The 24,365-nt window shown below is 46.6% G+C and overlaps 1 protein-coding gene across 9 annotated transcripts in view; it reads right to left on the bottom strand.

Moving 5' to 3' along the window:
- The window catches only part of DYNC2H1 (dynein cytoplasmic 2 heavy chain 1), a 274,182-nt gene that overhangs the window by 213,752 nt on the left and 36,065 nt on the right, over positions 1–24,365 (bottom strand). For 8 of the 9 annotated variants that reach the window (XM_044257766.1, XM_044257765.1, XM_044257763.1 and 5 more), the window contains 14 exons: positions 23,927–24,309; positions 22,267–22,399; positions 22,048–22,165; positions 20,502–20,614; positions 18,195–18,314; positions 14,705–14,834; positions 13,148–13,353; positions 11,767–11,949; positions 9,904–10,086; positions 8,150–8,373; positions 7,296–7,411; positions 3,840–4,039; positions 2,444–2,708; positions 946–1,153 (listed from right to left, as the gene is read on the bottom strand). In XM_044257766.1, coding sequence (XP_044113701.1) covers positions 946–1,153; positions 2,444–2,708; positions 3,840–4,039; positions 7,296–7,411; positions 8,150–8,373; positions 9,904–10,086; positions 11,767–11,949; positions 13,148–13,353; positions 14,705–14,834; positions 18,195–18,314; positions 20,502–20,614; positions 22,048–22,165; positions 22,267–22,399; positions 23,927–24,309 — 2,582 coding nt within the window. The remainder of the gene's footprint in view (positions 1–945; positions 1,154–2,443; positions 2,709–3,839; positions 4,040–7,295; positions 7,412–8,149; positions 8,374–9,903; positions 10,087–11,766; positions 11,950–13,147; positions 13,354–14,704; positions 14,835–18,194; positions 18,315–20,501; positions 20,615–22,047; positions 22,166–22,266; positions 22,400–23,926; positions 24,310–24,365) is intronic. The other variant, XM_044257764.1, reaches the window with a different exon arrangement.

The raw sequence follows: 24,365 nt of genomic DNA on the forward strand, positions 1-24,365 counted from the left end.
GCTCAGTGGATTAAGCGTCTGCCTTTGGCTAAGGTCACGATCCCGGGGTCGTAGGATCAAGCCCCACATCGGGCTCCTTGCTCAGCAGGAAGCCTGCTTCTCCTGCTCCTCCTCTCTCACTTGTGTTCCCTCTCTCACTGCCTCTCTGTCTAATAAATAAATAAAATCTTAAAAAAAAATAAAGAAACAGCAAGCAATTAATTTCGGAAACAGTATGAACCAACTTGATAACACTATCTTGTCACACAATGCCAAAAATAGCTTCAAATGGTGCTACAAGAGTAGGGCATTTATACAGACCTATATGTGTCAAACGCTAAAACAAGAATTCAAAAAGCAAAAGAAAGCTTTGTAATTACTTGTTTTGGAAAATGGAATTGGCTGCAATGTTTATGCTCTAGCCTCAGACTACTCTACATGATATCTAAAATTCATTTATTTTTCATTTTTGCCCCTGAAGCCTCCTCCAACTATCCGGAAGAAGAAAGGAAACATTAAGTCAAGAGGTTTCCAATTTGTAGAGTGAGAGTCACTTTCCTAGGGTAGCCTGAGTTGGCCCTAAAATTCTATGAATCAAAGATTCTATGATTAAGATACCGCTGCTTAGTTTAGGATTATTAGCCTCTAGCTCACTGCCAGCTTGTTCACTTCCTGCACTGGTAACATTTAAACAAAAGTAGGAGGGGGAAAAAAAGAAACAATGAAATACTTGCTGTGTCACTGCAGTAAACAAACAGTCCTTAGCAACTGTAACACACTGAACACTGAAACAATGTAACTGCACTGCAGCAGTTACTCTCTGTCAGAAGTAACACCTAACAAGAAGTTAACAGAAAATGAGGAGGCGTATTTACATATCATTCATACAACTTATTCCACTCCGAAACCAAACCGGTAACTGCAGACTATCCTCACGTCACGCAGGCAAGAGCTCTGATGGTTTACCTAAGAAAGATCATTCCCATTCTAGATATTGTGGCTGGCGAGGCACAGCTTAAATCGTGAGTTTCAAACACAAAGTTAACATTTGGGCCGAACTGAATCCTCTCTCCGCTGGGCATGGTGAGGAGCCGATTGTCATCCAGAACGGAGTTCAGGGACTCGATCCACTCAGGGTCGATATCACCATCGCATATTATCCAGGAGCTCACATCTGTTTTCAGAACGAAGAAGTGGAGGTAAAATGAAACTAGACGCAGTGATAACAACTAAAAATAAGGAATACGATAACCACCTCTTCCTCTTCAGAGGTGATTTTCACCCAGTGTTATTTTGTGTTACAAAGAGCTAAAGCACAAGCTGAGCTCTTCCCTGTGAACCTGCAGTACAGGCGCCCTCAAGGCCTCACGGGCACTCCTGGCATCGCTGACCAAAGGCTGGCCGCGAGCCACGCGCTAATGCCCTACCTGCCCCCAGACATACACAACAGGGACCTCCCTAAAGGACAAGACAGTGTGCGAGACTGAGCTATTTCCAGCCCCCTGACCCTGTGCGATATTCTCCACACTTCTGTCTTCTACCAGATCATAAGAATAGAGTATCTCTTGTCGTAAATACAGGAAACCCATTTTAGCATTCTACTTGAGAAATACAAAATTCACCCATCAAATTTCTCTGATACATTAAAAAGCTGACTTCAAAGCGGAGAGGCAGTGTTGTGTACACAAGATTTTTCAGAGACAAACTTCTTTTTTAAATTCATCCTTCCTAAAATGAGAGAGGTTTCAAGGGTCCTTAGACCTCAATTCAAATAGGAAAATATCACCCATAAAAGTGTGATAAATCAAAATAGGCAACATTTGGTTTTTACTTACTGTGATATTATTAACCACAGTGAAAATGAAAAACTACCCAGAAAATCTCTTTTAATGTCTCAATTCTAAGCCCTTCTCTCACTGGCTTAGAAACACAACTTTTAGTTATGGCCTTACAAAAAGTAGGAAGTCTTCTCAGATTCTGGCCAAAAATTGCTTTAAACACCAAATCAAAAAATTTAGAGCAAGACGTCTACTGTTTCATAACTTAAATTTTTAAAATTATCCAAAACACTGTATTACAAATTGTGAGTTAGAAGTATTCACACACATACACACACACACACACACACACTGATTTTAACCCCAAATAAAATCTGTCATCTTCTTATTTATAAGGCACTAAGATAGCAACCCAGAAAGATTTTCTATTTTTCAGTAACTTAATCTAGTCATGAATTACAGCTCATCTGGATTACCCCAAGTTCCTACTGTAACAGGAGCCCCTGTTCAGTCCAGATCAACATGACAGCACGTCTTGGGTCCCTCTCAAGTAAACGGTCACATACATCATTTACAAGGCAATTCACAGTCGTGTGAAGGCTTTCGTAAGGACAGCATTAGAGACACATCCCATCATCCTCTCTAAAGGACTAAGAAAAGCAGTGAATCACAGAACACAGACCAACCTGGAGGTTCTCGGACCACCTGGCGAGCACTGTTTGTCAAAACGCCATCAGACCACTCCCTTGTATCCATGTCAATATGGCCCAGCAGCTGATGCCGAGGCATGGCTTTGGGATTCATGGTGTACTGCTTGACGGCTTTGCCGACTCTGCACAGCGCTGCCCGCAACATCCTCCACAGGGTCGACTTCCCAGCACCGCTCGGACCGACAATGACAACGCCCATTCTCTGGCGTAACTGTTCATACAACTCTAAAGCCTTCTTGATCTAGTAGAAAACAAACATGTCTGTATGAGATTTACAGTACGTAACCATCTGTTCTCACTCTGTAACAAAATAACACCCAAATAAATCTGAGCACATTTATACTGTGATCTTTAAGTCTGAAATTTAAAAGACACAAGTATAATTTCCAAGTCATTTGACAACACATGCTCATTCTTTTAATCACTCAAATATGATATTTATTATTCATTATTTTATTCATTTGTTGATTCATGGATATTCTGTATCTCACCAAAAACCAAACAAACAAAAAAAAAACCTGACAGAAAAATGTTCATCGTGAACATGTACTAGTGCTACATTAAAAAAGCTGCTAAAAAGAATTTCTCCTAAGAAACTGTCAATGTGAAACTAAACCATAAGTAATCAATTATCAAACACGTTTGACAGATCTACTATGGGCTAGGTCCTGTAAGGGGCACCAGGAATAAAATGATGAGAAAAATAGACATGGATCCTGGGGCACTGGGGTGGCTCAGTAGGTTAAATGTCTGCCTTCAGCTCAACTCATGATCTCAGGGTCCTGGGATCGAGTCCTGCATTGGGCTCCTCACTCAGTGGGAAGTCTGCTTCTCCCGCTCCTTCAGCTCCCCACCCTGCCCTGCTTGAGCACACTCTGTGTCAAATAAATAAATAAATAATCTCTAAAAAACAAAAAATAGACACAGATCCCACCTTCCATGAACACTACTCTAATGAGGGAAAATCAGTATTCATGCAATATACGATCAAGTGTGAATAAGAACAGGAAAAGTAATGAAACACACAGCAAGCAAGGAAACCTCATCTGGACTCAAAGATCAGGGAAGGCATCCATAAGTAAATGAGATTTAAACAGAAAATAAGAGATAAAGATAGCTAGTAAGTAATTAAGAGAAAGGATCAATATATTCTAAAGTATTTTTATTTTATTTTATTTATTTATTTGACAGAGAGAGACAGGGCAAGTAGGGGGAAGAGCAGAGGGAGAAGGACAAGCAGACTCCAAACTGAGCAGGAAGCCTGAGTGGGGCTCGACCTATGACCCTGAGATCATGACCCGAGCCGAAACCAAGAGTCAGACGCTGAAACCGACTGAGCCGTGCATGCGCTCCTATCACGCTTGACGGTTACCTGATTTGGTATGACTTCATAGTTGGCCTCCTCGAAGACTTGCTGTAACGCAGAGCTCAGCTCACCATATTCCACTTCTTTAAAGTCAATTCCAGGAAACACATCTTTAATCAGCGCATCAAACCGCGAGCAATCGGCAAATGTAAACTTTGACATTGTATTAAGCCTCAGGGCTTGTACCACAATATGACTTTCATCAACTAGAGGAAAAGTTTCATTTAAAATTATTAGTCACTTACTTTAGAAAGTTTCACTAACTATAAACACAATTTTCAAGTACCCTGAGAGCACTACTAGTAATTACGTGAGGTGCTAGAATTCAGTAACAGTTAAAGCCCTGCAGTACCCTGTGTATTGATGAGCTTACCTTACTATCGTTTGACCACTGAGAAACAAGGGTCCCTAAGTACAGTTCTGGACTCTTTCATAGAATTTGAGTTCCAAGTTTCCCAGACTTTAGTTAATAATAAACATCACTGGGACGCCTGGGTGGCTCAGTTGGTTAAGCAGCTGCCTTCGGCTCAGGTCATGATCCCAGCATCCTGGGATCGAGTCCCTCATCGGGCTCCTTGCTCGGCAAGGAGCCTGCTTCTCCCTCTGCCTCTTCCTGCCATTCTGTCTGCCTGTGCTTGCTCTCTCTCCCTCTCTCTCTCTGATAAATAAATTAAATCTTTAAAAGTAATAATAATAATAAACATCACTGAGGGACCTAAGGCGGCTCAGTCGGTTAAATGTTTGACTCTTGGTTTCAGCTCAGGTCATGTTCTCGGGGTCCTGGGATCGAGCCCTGTGTCAGGCTCAGGCCTCAGCACAGAGTCTGCTTGAAATTCTCTCTCCCTCTGTCCCTCCCTTCGCTCGCATGTGCTTTTTCTCCCTCAGAAAAATCAATCAATCAATCAAGCTTAAAATAAAATAGAAGTCGCTAGCACTTACAATTGTATAGAACTTCACCATTATGATCCTTATAACAACTGTATAAAGTAAGAATTGCTACATTATTCTGATTTTACATATGAAGATATTAACTATCTGAGGGTTTAAGTGATTTAACCGAGGAAGCAGAGCAGTATAATGGCTGAACTCACACCCAGATCAAAAAGGTCCAGACTCAGGCATCTCCAAATCCACCGGGACTGCCTCCCAGAAATTCGAAGTCCTGAGACTAAAAATTAACTCGGCAACAACCTTTAATCAGACCTGCTCAAAAATGATTCAGAAACCCATCCCTAAACCAAATATAAATACGAAAATTGTTGCAAGATGCTTACTTTTTCAAGAATAATTAATATCCTTTAAGTAGCTGCTGATAGATAAGACATATCTAACAGGGCAAGAAACCATCTTTTGTCTGGTATTTCTCTGTAATGGCTGAATATTTCCCTGTTGAAGTACGCGCAAAGATGCATGGCCACAACAGAGTTTGTCTCAAGCATTAGTAAGCCATCTTTAATTACTACAGGTCTGGTTTCAATATTTCTTAAAAATCAGCAGAGAGAGACAACAGAAAAATAGTAATTTAAGTAGCTCACAAAATGACTTCTCTTCCCTGGCATGTGCCAACCCAATAACAGAGCTAAGCAGCTTCATGCGTGTAAGAGGCAGACCTTGATCATTTAAAGCCCAGATAATTTCACATGTGCATTTTTCTACACTGACTTATTTTCAGTGTCTTAACTCAGTTTTTTGTTTGTTTATTTGTGGGTTTTTTTAGTATTTATTTAACAGAGAGAAAAAAAGAGAGAGGGCATGCAAGTTGAGTGGAGGAGTAGAGGGAGAGAATTGCAAGCAGACTCCATGCTGAGCAGGAAGCCCAATGAGGGGCTCAATCCCAGGATCCTGAGATCATGACCTGAGCCAAAATCAAGAGATGGACACTTAACCGCCTAAGCCACCCAGGGACCCCGAACTTACTTTGGTTTGTGGTTGTTGTTTAAGAATTTATTTATTTATTTGTTTGTTTATTTATTTGAGCGTATGTGACAGAACATTGAGGGGGAGAGGGCAGAGGAGGAGCAGGTTCTCCACTGAGCAGGGAGCCTGACGTAGGATTTGATCCCAGGACCCCAGGATCATGACCTGAGCTGAAGGCAGATGCTTCACCAACAGAGCCGCCCTGGCATCCCAGGCTTTGTTTTACCAATCTGGAGGGCTGAATATTTGGCCTTTCATAAAGGCCCACACCCATGGGTGGGGGAATTATTTATCTTACACAACTGGGGAAAAAAGGCAGTAAAATACCATGAGTCTGATCTGAATAGACAAATTGATAAATACATAAATAGCAAAGAAGAGATCAATCTTATTGCAGAAAAGTTTCAAATAATATTTATAGATATTCCCCCTCTAAGAAATGGGGCTTAATCCTTGCCTGCCTGCTTGGAAGGTGAGCCACCTTCTGTAACCAGATTCTGACAGTGAGGAAAGAGGAAAACAGTAACGGCCAGTTACTGTTACAGTGGAGACACCCCGCAAATACTAAGACCATCCAGAAGGTGGACATCAGCAGTGACACTGTGTGCTCACTGTGCACACGCAGACACATGAAGGGTCTCAGTGATGCACTAGGATGGGCCCTTCGCCTCTCTGGTGTTCCTTCCACATGCTCAGAGCCTGGTCTCATTGTGAGAGAAACATCACGACAAAACCCAGACTGAGGAAGAGTCCACAGGACACAGGACCTGGACCCGGGAAACAAAACCAGCCCAGCTGGGAAAGCATCATAGCACCCAGGAGACTAAGGAGACATGATGACAACAAGGCACCCCAGACTCGATCCTGGAGCAGAAAGAGCGTTAACCACAGAACAGGCGCCATCCAGAAGAAGTCTGGACGCCAGTTAACAGTAATGTGTCTTAGTTTCCTCATTTGGACAAACGTGCCATAGTAAGAAAGGAAACAATGGGAATGCTGTTTTTACAACTTTACTGTAAATCTACAATTATTCTACAGTTAAAAGGTATTTTTCGGAATGTTAAGTTTTTTAAAGGGTAACTTTGCTTGTTATGCTATCTCTTTGAAAGAGAAAATCCCTGCCAGTTTCTACAGTTCTGGTTTTCATTAGAGAGAAATTCTCAGGCTCTGCCCCAGAACTGCAGACTCAGGAAGCTGGGCATAAGGACCCAGCACGGGCGTTTGACCAAGCCTCCAGGTGATTCTAATGCCCATCACACGTTGAGGAGACGTGAACTAGACTATTCCTCTACACAGCACAACTATTTAATATTTAATGCACATTTTAAAGTTATGATAGGACACTGGGTAAGAACTAGGGAAAATGTGAATGAAGTACAGATCTCAGTTAAAAAATACTATCAATACTGGTCTACTAGTTGTGAGAAACAGAGCTGTTAGTCTAAGATGTTAACAACAGGAGAAACGAGGGGTCAGAATCTAAGAGTGTTCTAATTTAAAGGTATTTTTTAAAAAATGAGATTGTAGCTGAGTAATGAACCCTACCGTTCTGCTTAATGCCACTTTTCTTCAGCTGCCTAAGAAGGCCTCCACTTCCTCTAAGAACGGTCTTCAAGGCTCTTAGACCCCAGTCGTAATGTTGCTGAGGTGTCAAAAGTTCCCTTAAATAGACACAGAAATCACAAAGCATTAGATAGCTGTACGAAATTATTTTTATTACTAAAGAAAAACAGACTATAACTACAGACACATAGAAACAAGTACTGATACTCCAATTGATACTCCAATATGAAAAGGACCCAGTCACAGGACCTGTCACTCCAGTAAAACACTGAAGACCGACAATTCCCAAAGACAAGGGTGAACCTGTCGTGACCTGGCTCCCACCCTCCTGAAGACACTAAAGGACAAGCACCTGGGGCCATTACCCCTCAACTCTTCCGTCCATTCGCCTGGCTCTTGGATTCTGGCACTCCAGTTTTCAGCAGCTCTTAAGTAGTATGAACCAGAACTCTAGGCTGCCCAAAGAAGCTACAAGCCCACTGCTATTACTAGAAATAAGACATAAGAGAAATTGTGGGAAATTCCCTCCAGTGAACAGTAGGCTTCGAAGGGTCTGCTGATACGTATGATCAGTATCGTTTAGCTGGAGCACCCCAATAAAAAAATGTTGCAGAAAAGAAGTGAGATCAAATTAATAGCGTTTAAGGAAAACGAAGTTTTCAGTCAGATGTTTTATTGTTCAAACTAGAATCTTCCCTATCGATACCTAAAGTACAATATAATTACCAATACGAAAATCACTAAATCTCACTGGATAAATGTGAAAAATGATCACTAATCCATAATCAATCACTGGAACCAAAAAATACAAAAATACTTAAGAAAGGAAAACTCACCTGGCTAGATTGAAGATAGCTACCAATTTTCTGCCCAAGACTCTGGCATCCTTGAAGCCTTCCGAATACAGAATAACTTCTGCAATAAGCTCATTGTCTGGACAAGACATGGCTACTGGCCTGAAAAGCTGTTTAAGATTGTCAGGTAGCTTCTGTCTTCCTCCATAACCTTTTCCAGCAGGATTCATTGTGATGAAAATTCCAGAATTAGAATTTATTTCTACCTGAAATGTTAATTTAAAATATAGGCTTTAAATATTTGTAACTATAAATATAAAACAGGTTGCTAGCCTACATTTTATTGTACATACTCCTACACACAAATCCTCGACCCTGGCAGAGACGCACAACCACCCCCCAAGGAGAGCGCTGCTCGCAGAAGTCCCTGATAACCAGTTGTCGGAATCGTCCGTGCCTGCTGAAAGCCTCCTGGTTTCAGGCCCTTTGCTGGGTACACAGAGACAACACAACTCTGACCGAGAGTCCGTAACAGTCTATGCCCTTCTGGAGTTCACAGCCCACAGGCAAGCACCGTGTGATTCACGCTTTGACAGGGGAGGCCCGAGACCACGAGAGTCCCTGGTAGGAACGCCTTCGACAGCACACTCAGGGCCAAGTCAGAGTGCGCGAACAATGAATGGGAGGTGAGCACAGACACCTAGAGCGAAACAACCTGGCTAGAGAGGAAAGAAAGGAGAAAGAGAAGTGGTTGGAAAGCTGAGCAAAGGGAAGGGTGGCTTCTGTTTTAATTAGATCAAATATTATAATAGTATTACATACGACACTGCATGTTATTACAAAGGAAAAGATCTGGTTATGTTTCAAAGCTCAAGAGGAGTGGGGAGAGGAGGACGGGCTCCGTCTATCATGGAGGCCACAACAAAGGCAAGGTGCTTGGGAAGGAGACTCCAGCGTGTAAGTGGGAAGATCAATGCCGACTGGGAGAAAGGGCAACCCCCTCCCTCTGTTGCAGGAGGAAAGGAGGGGAAACTCAGTGGGTAAGAAAGTAAATTGTGATGGCGGAAAGGTAAAAACTGGATCATTCCTCTCTTCTTTATGAAGAGTTTAAGCAGCATGTAAATAACATTATTAGTAATTGAGAACCGGTCTCACTTCCCTGCCTGCCCTGAAAAACCTGTCCTGTGAAAATGTTATTACGGATCAGAGGATAATTTCACAGGACTTTGAACTTGTGGTGTCGTCATCATCATGCACTATACAGAGAAGCTCCCACTTTCTACACAAGCAAGTTCACGCTCTCATGACTTGAGTGTGTCTCTCTGATGGGGAAAAGTGAGGAAGGGAAAAAGAGCCAAGTGCTTAGTCTTGTAAGATCCTCACGGACAGGGATCAGAAACACGAGCCTCAGACTGAGACAGTCCTGGGGTCAGTTCCCAGCCCCATGACTTCCTCCTCACTCACCAAGCCGCGTTCTCCCAATCATAAAGCAGAAAATGTACAGCAGCCCATCCCCGGCAGGATGCTGACAAGTACGCAGCGAGATGGGACAGGGAACACTGGGCACGGAGCCGGCTATGCCAGCAGGTACTACCAGGGATGAAGTACCCCGTACGGAAACTCTGAAGGTGAACGGTCAAGGGGGACCAAAAGACGGTGACAAACCTTGGACAACACACACGTGAAAAGGTTGAACAAGGGTGCCAGAAGAAACAAAGACTAAATATTTGCCTGAGTGGGAGTAGGCAGAGTTGTAAAAAATACCTGAATTCTTTAAATTCCCAACTTTTCTATACCTCCTTGCCAAGCAGTTCGCACACAGTTCTGTGACTCTTCAAAGCATCCTGAATGGTCTGGATCTGCATGGACACGGCTGACAGCACGGACTCTTCCAGTCTGTTGAATTCATCAAAACAGCCCCAGGCCCCACACTTCACCAGACCAACAAAAATTCGTCCCATTGACTTCACATCGATGCCCTAAAAAGGAACAGCAAAAACTGTATCCGTGAAGAAGTAGTTAGGATCTCTAATAATCATTTAATACTTTGACATTTAGGGGCAAGGTAATCATTTCATCCACTGGTGCCTTTTTGGCTCTTTTTAAAGCATAAATTAAATAGCTATACTTTATAGGGTTTAATAAACAAATAATTCATGTGAGTGTTCTGGGAAGTACACTCACTTCTGGAAAGTTCTGGGTACTTCCCAGAACTAAATAGATATAAGATTTTCAGTTATCCTGGGGCACCTGGGTGGCTCAGTGGGTTAAAGCCTCTGCTTCGGCTCAGGTCATGATCCCAGGGTCCTGGGATCGAGCCCCACATTGGGCTCTCTGCTTAGCAGGGAGCCTACTTTCTCCTCTCTCTCTGCCTGCCTCTCTGCCTACATGTGATCTCTGCCTGTCAAGTAAATAAATAAAATATTTTAATAAAAAATAAAAATAAAAAAATTAAAAATAAAAAAAAAATTTTTGTTATCCTTAAGCTGAAATACAAATCCTACACAAAATGTTTTGAAAATGGTGTTTTCAAAATGAATTTTTTTCTCTTTTCTGTTCACTATTGTCCTTGCTAAAAACTTTTATCCTTCTTTTCCCCTATAATCATATGTTTTCTTTCTTAAATTTCATGAGTGAACTCTAGGAAACAAACTGAGGGTTGCTTGGGGGAGAGGGCGGTGAAGGGATGGGATAAATGGGGGATGGGCATTAAGAAGGGCACGTGATGTGATGAGCACTGGGTGTTTTGGTAGTTTGCTTGTTTGGCTTTTTTTTGTTAGATTTTATTTATTTGCCACAGAGAGAGAAAGAGCATGCGTGCACAAGTCAGGGCAGCAGCAGGCAGAGGGAGAAGCAGACTCCCTCAGAGGAGGGAACCCAAGTCGAGACTCAATCCCAAGACCCTGGGATCATGACCTGAGCTGAAGGCAGACACCAGGCCCCCCAGCACTGAGTGTTATGTGCAACTAATGAATCACTAGTTAAAAACAAAACAAAAACATTTTTCTTTTCTACTCTAACATAAAACTTCATTCTGAATTTAAAATTATTTGTTGGGGCACCTGGGTGGCTCAGTGGGTGAAAGCCTCTGCCTTCGGCTCAGGTCATGGTCTCAGGGTCCTGGGATCGAGCCCCACATCAGGCTCCCTGCTCAGAGGGGATCCTGCTTCCTCCTCTCACCCTGGCTGCCTCTCTGCTTACTTGTGATCTCTGTCTGTCAAATAAATAAATAAAATCTTGAAAATTATTTATTTGTACTAGTTCTCTTAGAAAAGCTCTGAGACTATAATCTCTGCAAACTCTCCATTTTTTTGTTCAATTAAAACAAGTTTTGTTTTCAAGTTACCCAAAAATAAAGTGATTTTAAAATAGGGCTTTCAGGGCACCCAGGTGGCTCAGTGGGTTAAGCCTATGACTTCAGCACAGGTTATGGTCTCAGCATCCTGGGATCGAGCCCCGCATCGGGCTCTCTGCTCATCAGGGAGCCTGCTTCCTCTCCTCTTTGTCTCTGCCTGCCTCTCTGCCTGCTTGTGATCTCTGTCAAATAAACAAATAAAATCTTTACCAAAAAAATAGGTTATTTCATATATTAGTACATGAATACTAATCCAAAGTCACAACTAACACACTACCGTACAGTTTGTAATTGTGCATGCTACCTCATCACAATTAAAAACTAAAACTTGTCTTCCAAGAAGTCCACCTAAGGCCTTGACTGATTCGGTTTTGCCTGTTCCCGCTGGCCCGTAAGGGTTTCCTCCGAGGCCCATCTTCATGGCCTGCGTGAGTGTGAGGTAGCACTTGTCCGTCAGCGGCGTGTAGACCAGCTTGGGGGCATTGCCCTACACAAGGGAAATACAAAGTCTCAGTATTCATGTATTATGCAACTTTATACATGTGGCGTGGTGGGACTCGTTAAAAAGCTAAAAAAGCAACCAAAAAGTTAGAGCTGTTAACATAGAAATATACCCAAAATACATTTTTACTAGAGGAAGCTTTTTAAAGCACAAACCGAAATTAAACTTTGTCATTCCAAAGCAGTAGATTACCCCACCCTCAGTTACTACACCAGAAGGTTTTCTGAAAAGTCTCTCAAGTTCTTGATGATGGTACAGAGACATGATACTAAGGCAAAGAAATTCAAAACTGCATTATACAATAATCAATGTCTTGTATTTAAAAATTCATGTAAAGTAATTCCCTGAATCTTAGGATCTTCATAAGTCAGAACCACTTTAGAGACTCAACTGTAATTATTTTGAAAACTTCCTTATGATATTAATATCAACACATCAAATAATTCTCAAAATTTCTAAGTTTTAGGGAAAACAGATTCCAATTCCAGCTGCAGCTTACAGAATTTTTCCTTAACTTAGGTAGACAGATTTGGGTCTCAAAACGCATCTCCTTTTGAAAGTGTCCACTGGCAACTGTCCAGACATACACTTATTCACGTAGCTGCCTGACACATCTGATGACTGAGTCATTGTGACAGGACAAGGCAGAGGATGCGATGGCTTTTCTGAAGACAGTTCCATGAGGCAGGTTATTTGTGTGAGGATTCTCTCATCTCACAAACTGGGAGCATTCTCTGAAAACACGCAAAAGCGTATTTTGGCGTGGTGGCGACGGCACCGAGTTTGGCTGTGTGTGTGTGTGTGTGTGTGAGAGAGAGACAGAGAGCGAGTGACACAGAGAGAGAGAAAGAGAGATGGGGAGGGAAGAGGTGCAGGCCAGACCACTCCCGTCAACGCTGCCAGGCTCCGTTCTCCCTGGACTGAAGAGCTCCATTTCCGAGTAACTGTTACTCTAAGAAAAGGCACACGCACAGAATTTGGTACAATATTGCCATTACCTTAACTTTTCTGCAAATATTTCTCTGCTATAACACCTTCTGTGTTATGATGAAACAGAAAAGACAGTCCCACACACATAAATTCTTAAAAGTTATGACTAAAATAAAAAACAACTGTCATCCAATAGCAAATTAATGATAAATGATTTCAGCTGAAAAAATGTGACCCTTTGCCCCAGCCGTACCTGGTACTCGTACGTGTACTGAAGTTCGGAATCCACCATCTGCACGTAACAGGTGTGGTCGCTCTTCATATAAAACCGCACTTGTTTTTTCCAGGCCCAGTCTTCGGTGGTATGAACTTGAACTTGGTTTAACTGCTTTACCACGTCAATGTTATGAATAATATCAAGAATCAGTGCTTTGAGTTTAAGCTCCAGAACGCCAGACTCTGTGGGCAAATTAAAGTATTTGGAGGAAACGTCAGCCTGCAAGAGTGTCTTTATCACACACACACGCGGATTTCCTAATGAAACCGAGGGGTAATTTCACGACCCTGGGAACGATCCGGGCCTTTAAGTCACACGCGCCACAGCGCAGTCAGATTCACCGGGAAGAAGCGGGCAGGTCGCCCACGCGGACGGCTGCCGCGAACCTGCGGGCGAGGACGGGGCTCCGGCCTGAGGGAGTCGCAGCAGCACGAAGCCCACGGAGCTCCCCGACCGCTGCGCAGCCGACAGGAGGTCCTAACGGTCCGCAAACGGGGCGCGATCCGAGTGCGCCGCGCCCCCGCACCCACGACTCCTTTCTCTCGGTCTGTCTGGTGCCCGCCGGGAGCGCAGGCTCGAGAAGCAGAACCGAGCCGCAGCCGCAGAGCCCGAGCAGCGCCGGGGCCCGAGGGAAGGAGGCTTCCTGGGCCATCCGGGACCTCCCGGGACCTTGTGGGACCGCAGGACGAGGTCCGCAGCTGAGGAGAGGGCGGTGCAGGGGAGCAGAGAGGAGCCGCGAGCACCGCACGGGCTCGGCGGGGCAGGGGTTGGGAGACGGCCCGAGAGACCCAGCGCGATCCCGGGGCTCCCCTCCGGCCGCGCGGGCGTCCTCCCTGCCGGCGATCCCCGCCTCGGCGGCACCGCGGGACGGCCGCGGACACTGCTCCTCTCGGAAGCGCGGCGGCGGCCCCCGGCGGTCGCGGCCAAGAGGCCGCGGGGCCCAACGTGGCCGCCGCCGCTCCCGCCGCAGAGCAGAGCCAGCAGGGGCGCCCCGGCCGCAGGGGCCCGGGGCGGGGGGGGGGGGCACGCGGGGCGGAGCCCGACAAGGTCACCGGAGCCCGACAAGGTCACCGGCGCCAGAACCCGCGACGGGCCAGAGCACTGGAACACGACCCGGCACCGGGGCCAGGCCGACTGCGGGACGGAGGGCACAGCCGGCGCCTCGGCTCCACGGGACGCTCTGCCGGACGCTCGCGCCCAGAGCAGGGCAAGCGCGGGACGGCGGCGGCGGCGGCGGCGGCGGCAGGGTGGCGGCGGTGCGCGGGGCCGGCCGCTCGCCCCGCGTCCCTCGCGCTCCTCCAGCCAGCGCGCGGCAATCGCCGCTCGGCGTCCCACCCGGGGATGCCGGCGTGCGGGGGAGGGACGACACCGCGGCCACAGGAGGACGACGCCCTCGTCCAGGGAAGGTCCCCACATCCATTTCAAGTAATGAAGGACGCACTCTAGGTACAGTGTGAAAGCAGGACGTTCTAACCAGCCCCAGAGCGGCGGACAGCGGGCCAGTTCTCACACCAGCGTTCCCGGGATCCTCACCACCTGTGTCCACGCTCGTGTAGTGCTCGAGCTTCGCCACCAGCTGACTTTCAATCTGATGGAGACTGTGGTCCTTGATGGCATTTTCCACGTCTTCGGTGAATTTAATCTGCTCTGCCAAACACAGTATCTAAGGACCAAAGAGAAAAGTTATTTTTAAAAGGTAAATTTACTCAGAAAATTTCATGGACTTAAGGAAAGACACCCTCCTCTGGATCTCCAGTCCTGTTCCGCGTCTCTAACTCAACGTTACTGGCGCCTCGCACAGTCCTGAGCAGTCCACCGCAAAGCTCGGGAACAATTCACTGCCAACAACTCTCCTACACGCCTCCTTTCTGGTCCTAGAACCCACCAGGCTCCCAGGCCCCTGTAACCAAAGAGGCTTTCTACTTTCCTCTCCCGACTCTCCTGTTTACGAATAGCTTCCTCTTTTTTTTCCCCCTTTTTTGATAAAAATTGTTTATTTAAACTTTATTTTTCCAGTGTTCCAAGATTGTTTATGCAGCACACCCAGTGCTCCATGCAATCTGGGCCCTCCTGAGTACCCACCGCCAAGCGCACCCCTGAACAGCTTCTTTTCAAGGATGCAAAGGTACCAGTGCATTCCAAAGTCATCTCAGGACACTCCAGAAGTCTAAAATCCCCAAATTCCAAGTTCATCTTAAATTAAGTTCTGTCTTCATCTTTGAGTCTAATATCCATAAAGAGATACTAGCTATAGATCAAGGAGGCCTTATATTTACATAAAACATGAAGTGTTAACACTGCTTGAAAGGCTTTCTGTAACAGAACCAACCTAGCATGGCTACTGATAAAGCCGTTACACGTTGAAACACTAGCCTTCGAAAGCTTATGCTGCAATAGTTCAAGAGTTCTTCGATGAATGCAGAAAACCAATATCCTCCCTTAAACTAAAGACGTGGTCCATCATCACATAAAGCCACTAACGCTACTAAGCAGATACTTTGTAGCGCCCACGTGAATGCCCTCAGACGCCTCTCCTTACTGGCTCCCCCATCTGTGCGCACATTGAGAACTTCACATGGCAGGCGAAGCTGCCGTCTTGTTCTAACTTAACACACTGCATCAGTCTACTATCAAAAACATTACATAAATATCTTTGTTTAAGCAGCATTAAATACCATTCTTTAAAGGAACAGTAACTCTTTCCAGGGCAAAGTTATCTCCCCTCACCTGTGGGACAAACTCACCGGGCTCTTTCCTCAGGTGTGTGAGACGGCATTTAAGCAGACCAAATCTGCTTTTGGAGAAAAGACCTTTGCTCTTTAACCTTCATACGAAAATGTTCACTTGCCACCTCCAAACTAATACTCCTACCTGTGGACTTCCTCACAGGCAACAGGACTGATCTTCTGTATTATAAATGCACATGGATAATCTCTGTTTAACCATCTGCTCGACAATTTCTGCAAGAGGCTAGCAGAAATGGTCATCAAAATACCGCCCTGGCTAATTCTCAAGTCACACCACCATTACAGTATCCGGGCAATGATACTGCATTTTAATAACCTAAAATGCAGCAGTCATTAACAGTGCTTTGCAAACATTTTACAATTTAACCTTCCAAATAAACGGGCAACGCACGTATCATCAGGCCCTCTGCGCTGTGTCTGCAGGAGTCCCTCTGAGAACAGTGACAAAGCAGGATTGGACCAAGGTCTGGCCAAGTCCCTGCACTCAGCATGTGGTCTCCTTCCCACGTCAGAACGTCCCTTCTGTACCTTAGGTCAGGTCCTTACAAAAGCACCTCTAGAATCCTGACCTAGTGGCCATAACTCCTACCAGACACTCACGTAGTCAAGCTATCCAACTCCTGCACATAAACACTCTTGAGGGAAGTTTTCCTTAGCATTAACTGCTAAGACACTAGAATTTTTTGTTTTGGTTGACAACAAACTATCCCTATTTTCAATAGTTCAGATTTTATGGGACCATGAACTGCTGACTTGTTTTGTGGTCCCTGTTTTCAGCCAGGTGCGTGGGAGCCCGGAGGTCAGCTTCGGGCTAGGACCCAGCAGTCCCCTCCTGCACCCGCCCCGCCTGTGCATCTCCTGACACTGTTGTCATTACCCCGATCAATCGCTTTGCAATCCTTCCTTCTGGAAATTTTTAATATTTTGCCTTTTATTCCAAGTTTACTTAAATCCTACCCAGAAGTTGACAGGAGTAGAGAACACTTCCAGAAGTAATAAAGCAGCTTACCTGTGACTTTGCAATTTATTATTGTTCACTGATGATTAATTTTCTCTAAGAGCTTAACAAGAACTGTAAGACATACTTTAGTTTGTCTTGACATGCTAGAAGATGCAAATGATAGGAATAATACAATGGCTAAGAATCTAAAATATTCAAGTTTTCCATCTAATTTCTCAAGCGTTAAAAGAACCAACATAAAACCTGTTCCCATATCATCTGGAAAGCATAGAACCTTGAGCACCAAGTAGATTTTCCTGTGAGAAAGCCGCGAACATCTCCAACGCCGGCCTTCCGCAGTTCCCGAGAGCTGACGCCCCTCATGCCCTTCACCTGCAGCGTGAGTCTCAGCCCCAGGGAAACGAATCCTGCACAAGGCAGGACTTCACCTGCAGCGTGAGTCTCAGCCCCAGGGAAACGAGTCCTGCACAAGGCAGGACTTCACCTGCAGCGTGAGTCTCAGCCCCAGGGAAACGAGTCCTGCACAAGGCAGGACTTCACCTGCAGCGTGAGTCTCAGCCCCAGGGAAACGAGTCCTGCACAAGGCAGGACTTCACCTGCAGCGTGAGTCTCAGCCCCAGGGAAACGAGTCCTGCACAAGGCAGGACTTCACCTGCAGCGTGAGTCTCAGCCCCAGGGAAACGAATCCTGCACAAGGCAGGACTTCATGCCGGCCTCAGGACCACACAGAGGGACACCAGCGTAAGACCCCCGACCTCGCTCTGTAACCACAGCCGTGGGCCGGGATCTCAGGTGTGAGCTCCTATGAACACGGAGCTGCAGGAAGTCCATGAACCCAAAGCAGAGCAGCTCTCGGCTTCCTGCCAACACCCCAGTCAGCGCTAGGGCTCTATCCAGACATGCATGGACACCCCGCTAACCTCCCGCCAGCACCGACCTCCTAGATGAGTCCACAGGTGAAGGGGGCCCAGGGGACAGGCCTCAGTACATCAGTGAGACACTAACCATCAGGCCCTGGGGCGCCCCTGCACCACTGACCCCCCCCTCGCTGGCCTGAGGGCCTCGGATCTCAGTGCCTTCTGCCTGAGAGCATCTCGCTGTCAGCAAACCAGCGGAGCCAGAGGAAATGGCACGGCTAGGCGGTCCTGTCACCGTGTACAGGTGCGGGGACAAGACTCAGCAGTTATGCAATCTGTCAGTATCAGCTGCTAGAGAAAGGAAGAACAAAGATGCTGCCGTCTGACCCCCTGGCCTCTACGTCGGGGATCTTCCCACGAAACCCACCTGCCTACGTTGCAGACAGGAGCCCCCTTACCTGGGAAGGGAACGCAGACGGGTCAATTGAGCCCTGACAACTTTGCCCCGCAGTAACACATTCTATCAACAGCTGCTTCAGAGTCTGCTTCATTTCGAAGGCTAAATCATTTAACCAGGTCTGAAAATAAAATTAAGAATAATACACACAAGGGGCACCTGAGTGGCTCAGTCAGTCAAGCACCCAACTCCTGTTTTGGCCCAGGTTGTGACCTCACGATGGTGAGGTTCTCTCCCTCTGCCCCTCCTGCTCACTCACATGCTTGCTCGTGCTCTCTCTCTCTCTCTCAAAATAAATAAATAAGGGAAACTCCTCAAAAAAATAATAATATACACCAGTCATAAAACAAATATACACTCTATTGACTGACCCTATTCATTTATTTCAAGAGGCAGGATTTAATTTCTTATTGACTTTCAAACTCCCAAAATGTGTTACATGACCTATAATCATTTATTTTATTATTAAAGAAGTTACATAATTTGAGGAAAACCATCTTTTCACCTCTTGGGATGATGGCTACGTATGAAAGCTCCCAAATGTATAGTTAGCTATGACTGTCATCATCTCTGCAAATGACTAACACGAGCAGACTGACCCCTCCATTCCAGTGCTGCAAGAAATCAAACCAGACAGCAGGAGAGGAAATGAGAGTCACAGTGACTGGCTCAGCCTGCCCTGGTGCGCTCACACGCAGAAGCTGCAGTGGAAGAAGGGACTGCTTTTCTATGGTGAGCTCTGTTATTTGGGGAGCTAAGCCACTTCCTTAAAACTAATTTTCTTTCAGGGCGAAAATAATACATTTGTCACTTGAAGGTAGATAAAATAATAAAGCCAAGTGAAGTTAACCTAACAATAATAACCGATAACAATAGCAATGAATACTTATTAACCATGACTCCAAAAGACCGTACATTTGCAATAAAATATAAGTGCCAAACCTACAATGCTAAATAGCTCTTTGTCATTACTGAGACTCCACGCTCTGGACTTCTCCATCTTTAGAGCCCTTTCCGGTACAAGAACAGCACAAACTTCCAATGCCACAGAAGCTCGGGCTCAGGTCTCCGTGCCAGGCTGCAGACGCCGCTCTGCTGACCGCGGCCGAGCCTGCAGACTTCCAGCATCCTCCGCCGGCAAAGCTCCCTGGGGCCCGCTGCTGGAATTGATGCCCTTCCTCTCTCTCTTCGTCTACTCCCAGGAGAACCCCAAGAAAGGCAAACGACAACAACAAAACAACAAAACTCTTCACCAAACACAAACATGGGAGCTACTAACAAACCCATGCTTTCAATCACCTGATTGATGTCACCAGCATCCCATCAAACCTTGAGGCCTCCTTAGGAACAGAACGTTTGCTCAGCTGTATAGACGTGAGTGTGGTAAGGCCTGGGCCCCAGCCACTAGCTGGGAGAGAACTCTGGTCCGTGACAATTACCATGCACGGGGCTGCGACCTCCTGCAGTCTGGTTTGCTGTGTACCTGCCTTAGGTACACACAAAGGATGGTTCGCTACCAGGGCTGCAGGGTCAACTGAGCAGTGGTGCTCCTGTAAATGCATTAGTTGTACACTTACTTGTTCACCCAAATCCTCTCATATAAAATTATCTTGTCCAACCATCACGTCACACAACACATTTTGGGAGCATGGGAGTGAGTAACAAATCATAATCCGCCTCCTGAAATACATCGTCTTCGAGTGCCCAGTGCGTATTCACGCTGCAGACGCGACGCACTAGACGTAGAGCCACACGCCTCATCTAATTGCCAACAGTCTTTGCAACAGACAGGAAGCTGGGTAGTAAGATGGGTATTTTACAGATAAGAAAGCTGTGATTCTAAGTCACGAGCTAATAAGTTGAGGAGCAAAGATTAATAACCTGTCCTTTGGACTCCAAAGCAAAGATTCTTTTCGTAGAGAGTACATACTACTCTCCAAAGACTAAAAAATCTTTATTTTTTTCAATATCAAATCATTCCGAACCTAACAAATCATCTTGTTAAGATATGAGATGAGTTTCCTAAAAGGCCTAAGTTTCACCTAACAAATCAACTAATTTTTTTTTAAGGATTTTATTTGACAAAGAGTGATCACAAGCAGGAAGAGAGGCAGGCAGACAGAGGGGGGGGGAAGCAGGCTCCCTGCCGAGCCGCGGGGCTCAATCCCAGGACCCTGAGATCATGACCTGAGCCAAAGGGAGAGGCTTTAACCCACTGAGCCACTCAGGGGCCCCTAGACTAAATTATTTTTGATACAAAGTTCATACAGTTAATTCTTTTCATTTTCATACTGGAAGAAATACCTACCTCTACATTATTTGAGAGAAGAACTTTCTTTTTAAAAGGCACGACCTCTCCGTCTAAAGACTTCATTGCAGTGATATGCTTGGATTCCTCATCAAAGCAGACACTGTTAATACCTAGAATACAGAAGATCAATGGAAATGTGAAAGGGTGAAAGACATATTAATTAAACAAGGTACGTCACTCCCACAGTATATGTGTACCTCATAATATGTGCTAGAATTATGTTAATTCTCCTACATAACACAACAGTTTCTCCTCATCAAAAATGGAAAGAGCCCACAGGCCCCCAACAGGCGGATGTCTAGGCCGGCACACTCCCCCACCGGCATTGGGCTCGGCAACAAAAAGGAGTGAAGCGTAGCCAAGGGCATCTCAAAGACATGATGAGGAGCAAAGAAAAAGGCCAGATGCAAACAAGCGCCTAAACACACACTGATTATTCTGCTACCACAACAGAAGACGGAAGAACAAAGTGGGAGGGCAAATGGGACTTCCCTTCCCCCAGATGCGTACTTTATTTTCTGGTGTACAAAAATACTTCAATATATTGATGTGTAAACACCCAAAAACCCTGTAAGTTATTATCTCCAACGTGAAGGAGGAAAACAAGCTTCGAGCGGTAAATTCGGAACTGGCTAACCCAGGGCGGAGGCCGAGTGAACGCAAGCCTGCTGACTGCAAGGGCTCCGGCCGCTCCCACAGCCCAGGTCACGGCTGCGGACACAGCGCCCCAGAGCTCCGCACACATGGGCGCGGAAACATGAGGGCTCCGCAGACCGGACAGCGTCCGTGTCGGCTACTCCAGTGTGCCCTGCAGCCAAGAGCAGCGCTACGCAATCAAGGGCATGGCTGGTCCAGCAAGACCATCCCGCAGAGAGCCAGACCAGGCCCCGGGGGCCCGCCGCGCGCTTATCCTGTCAATGTAGGTGATGGAAATGTTTGACTGAATTTGAAAAACACGGCTCTTCTCCAACAAATGGAAGGTTCTGAAAAAATACTCGTCTTGATTTTTATCACAGGCGGATTGCACAGGTCCTGGCCCACGGACAGCGGCTCAGCGAGAGGGACACTCGGCCCCGTTGGCACACTGGTCACCAGGTGACCTCGCCTTGGCCCACAGCCCGACGGCCCTCTGCACCCAGACGACCCCTGACGTCACTACTCCGCCCGACCTCCCCACTCACAACAATGCCACTGGAGTGCATCCACTCCGCAGTGAGGGAGCATGCTCTCCCCCTCCCCACAGCCCGTTCCTGCTGCCCACCCAGCGTCCTTCGAGCAAACATGTTCTGCACGTTCTGCAGACCACGCCACCCATGCCACCTTGCAGGTGCCCCAAGATGCCTCCAGCCGCTCCACAGCTCAGCCGTGCCAGCTGCAGGGAGTGCGGTAGGGCTGTCCACGCAGCAGGCTGTCTTTCCACTAAACCATGAACGCTGCGAGGGTGGGACACGCATTCTATTCGACAGTTTACCTCCGAGCCGAGCACTGTGCCTGGCAGAGCCTGGAACGCAGTAAGTACGTGCTAGAGACAGGCCGATCTTACCAGCAAACAGCTTTTTCAGGTGAGACTGAATCACTGACGGGCTGGTCGACTGGCCCAGCACCTCCAGCAGGTCATCGTCGCCAAGGAAGTAAAACCTGGGGAACACTGAGCGCTTCTCCTGACACAAACACAAACGAGAGTAAGAGCATTATCTTTTCAATGAGTCGTACAAAAAAGGACTTCATAATTTATTATAGAAGTCTAATTTAAAAAGCATGCCTCCAAAAACTCGTTTAACGATTTCTGACATCGCTGAAGCTGATCGAGTATCGTCAGCAGACAATTTCTGATTCCCGCGTGAGTCGTTAACGTCGTGACCCTACTGTCTTTCTTGATGTCAGCCATTATTGACCTGCAGAGAAAAAACAGTTATTTTTACCTTTATTTGAGCAGTTTTTGGCTGGAAGAGAAATACTGAGACATTTATTTTTTGCCTGCATAGAACAAACTAGAGGCAACACTGTCATAACAGCAAAACATCACTACACTTCTAAAAAATCATGCTAAAAATTAAGAATAGCCCATTACTGTTTTTAAATACTTAGGTTTTTCTTTTTTTTTTTTTAATTTTTTTTTTTTTAAGATTTTATTTATTTATCAGAGAGAGGGCGAGAGAGCAAGCACAGGCAGACAGAGTGGCAGACAGAGGCAGAGGGACCGCCGAGCAAGGAGCCCGATGTGGGACTCGATCCCAGGACGCTGGGATCACGACCTGAGCCGAAGGCAGCTGCTTAACCAACTGAGCAACCCAGGTGTCCCTTGGGTTTTTCTTCTTTAAAGCAAACAGAGAGCGGCACAGGAGAAGCTGCAGGAGGGGACGCGGAGCAGACCGGGCTTCATCCTTGGAGCAGTGGGAAAGCAAAGCAGCCGTGAGCCCAGCCTCGGCCCAGAACACTCTGGCTGCTGTGTGAGTGGCTTCCTGGGAAGACGAGCAGGAGCCCCAGGCCAGGCGGCGGCGCGAGCAAGAGACCACTGTACCTCAGAGCAGAGGCAAGAAAGGACAGACAGAAGAGACAGACTCAAACAGAGCAAGAAGGTCAGAGTGCACAAATCTGGTAGCTTCATGGAGCTGGAGGTGCCTGGGGAGGTCCAACACCCGCCAGGCTGCCGCTGTGAGCAGCGAGCCGGATGGCACCAGCCGTGGAGACAGGGAGGGGAAGGGCACAGACTTGCGTGAGGCACGGACGGGGACTGTGGCTTTGATGCGCCGGGTGTGTTTCGTCTATCTGGAGCTCGGAAGAGAAAGATGGGCTCCATAAAGCCATGGAGGAGCCACAGCGGGCAGGAGAGAATGGGGGGTGCCCGGGAGCGCCCACAAAGCGCGGAGGGAAGCAGTGGGGGCGCCCACACCTCCACGCAGAGAAAGGCCTGAGCGCGGGAGCCTGAGGGGACCCCGAGAGACGAGCAGAGAACAGGAGGACGGTCTCCCCGAAGCCACGGGAGCCTGAGGGGACCCCAAGAGACGAGCAGAGAACAGGAGGACGGTCCCTCTGAAGCCACGGGAGGAGACTTCCAGCCAGAGGTGCTCGCCTCTCTAAATATTGGTCAGAGAGGCAGGAAAACGAGGCGTGCACAACGCCCATCGTATTCCAGCGGGAACGGAATGGATGACCTCAGTCACCACGGTACTGATGGGGAGAGGTCAGCGCTACCACCGGTACCCTGACACTCCAGCGACAGTGTTGTCACTACCAGCTGCTGTGCGGGAGGGACAGCAATCAAGAAGTAAAAACAGCTCCTTCGAGGGATCCAGTGGAGGAAGAGGCAAGAGTCACCGACGACGCTCATAACGTAAAGGCACCCACTTGTGTTAAGCGCCTGGTGACGTGGGAGAAAATGCTGCCGCCCGAGTCGAGCTCCTACACGGCTTTACCCTTACCTGAAGTCCTCATCGACTCTGTTGAAGCGTGTCTGCTCTTTGGGCAATGCTCCACGGCCGAAGATGGGTTCCAGATACACCCACTTCCTCTGAATGTGGTTCAAATTCTGTAGGTATTCATCCAATTCTGCCAGTTTTCTCTCCCAAATTGACACTTTATCTTCAAATCCTTTATAATAAGGAGAATCCTTTAAGGACTGAAGAAGGCACCTGTTATCTCCAACTTGATTTACTATGTCTTTCCAGTCTTTAATTAGCTTGATAGTTCGACTTTGGCTGTCTTCATAATCAATCAAGGTAAACACTGCTCCAACTCCCCAGAGATCAAGTTCACGTAAAGCTTCTCTAATTGTAACTTCACCTTGTGCCCGACTATTTAAGTCCTAATTAACACAAAATATCCATATTTATTATTTCAACATTAATTACCATACACATA

The sequence above is a fragment of the Neovison vison genome, chromosome 7 (assembly GCF_020171115.1).
Source record: "Neovison vison isolate M4711 chromosome 7, ASM_NN_V1, whole genome shotgun sequence".
In the NCBI taxonomy this organism is placed as follows: Eukaryota; Metazoa; Chordata; class Mammalia; order Carnivora; family Mustelidae; genus Neogale; species Neogale vison.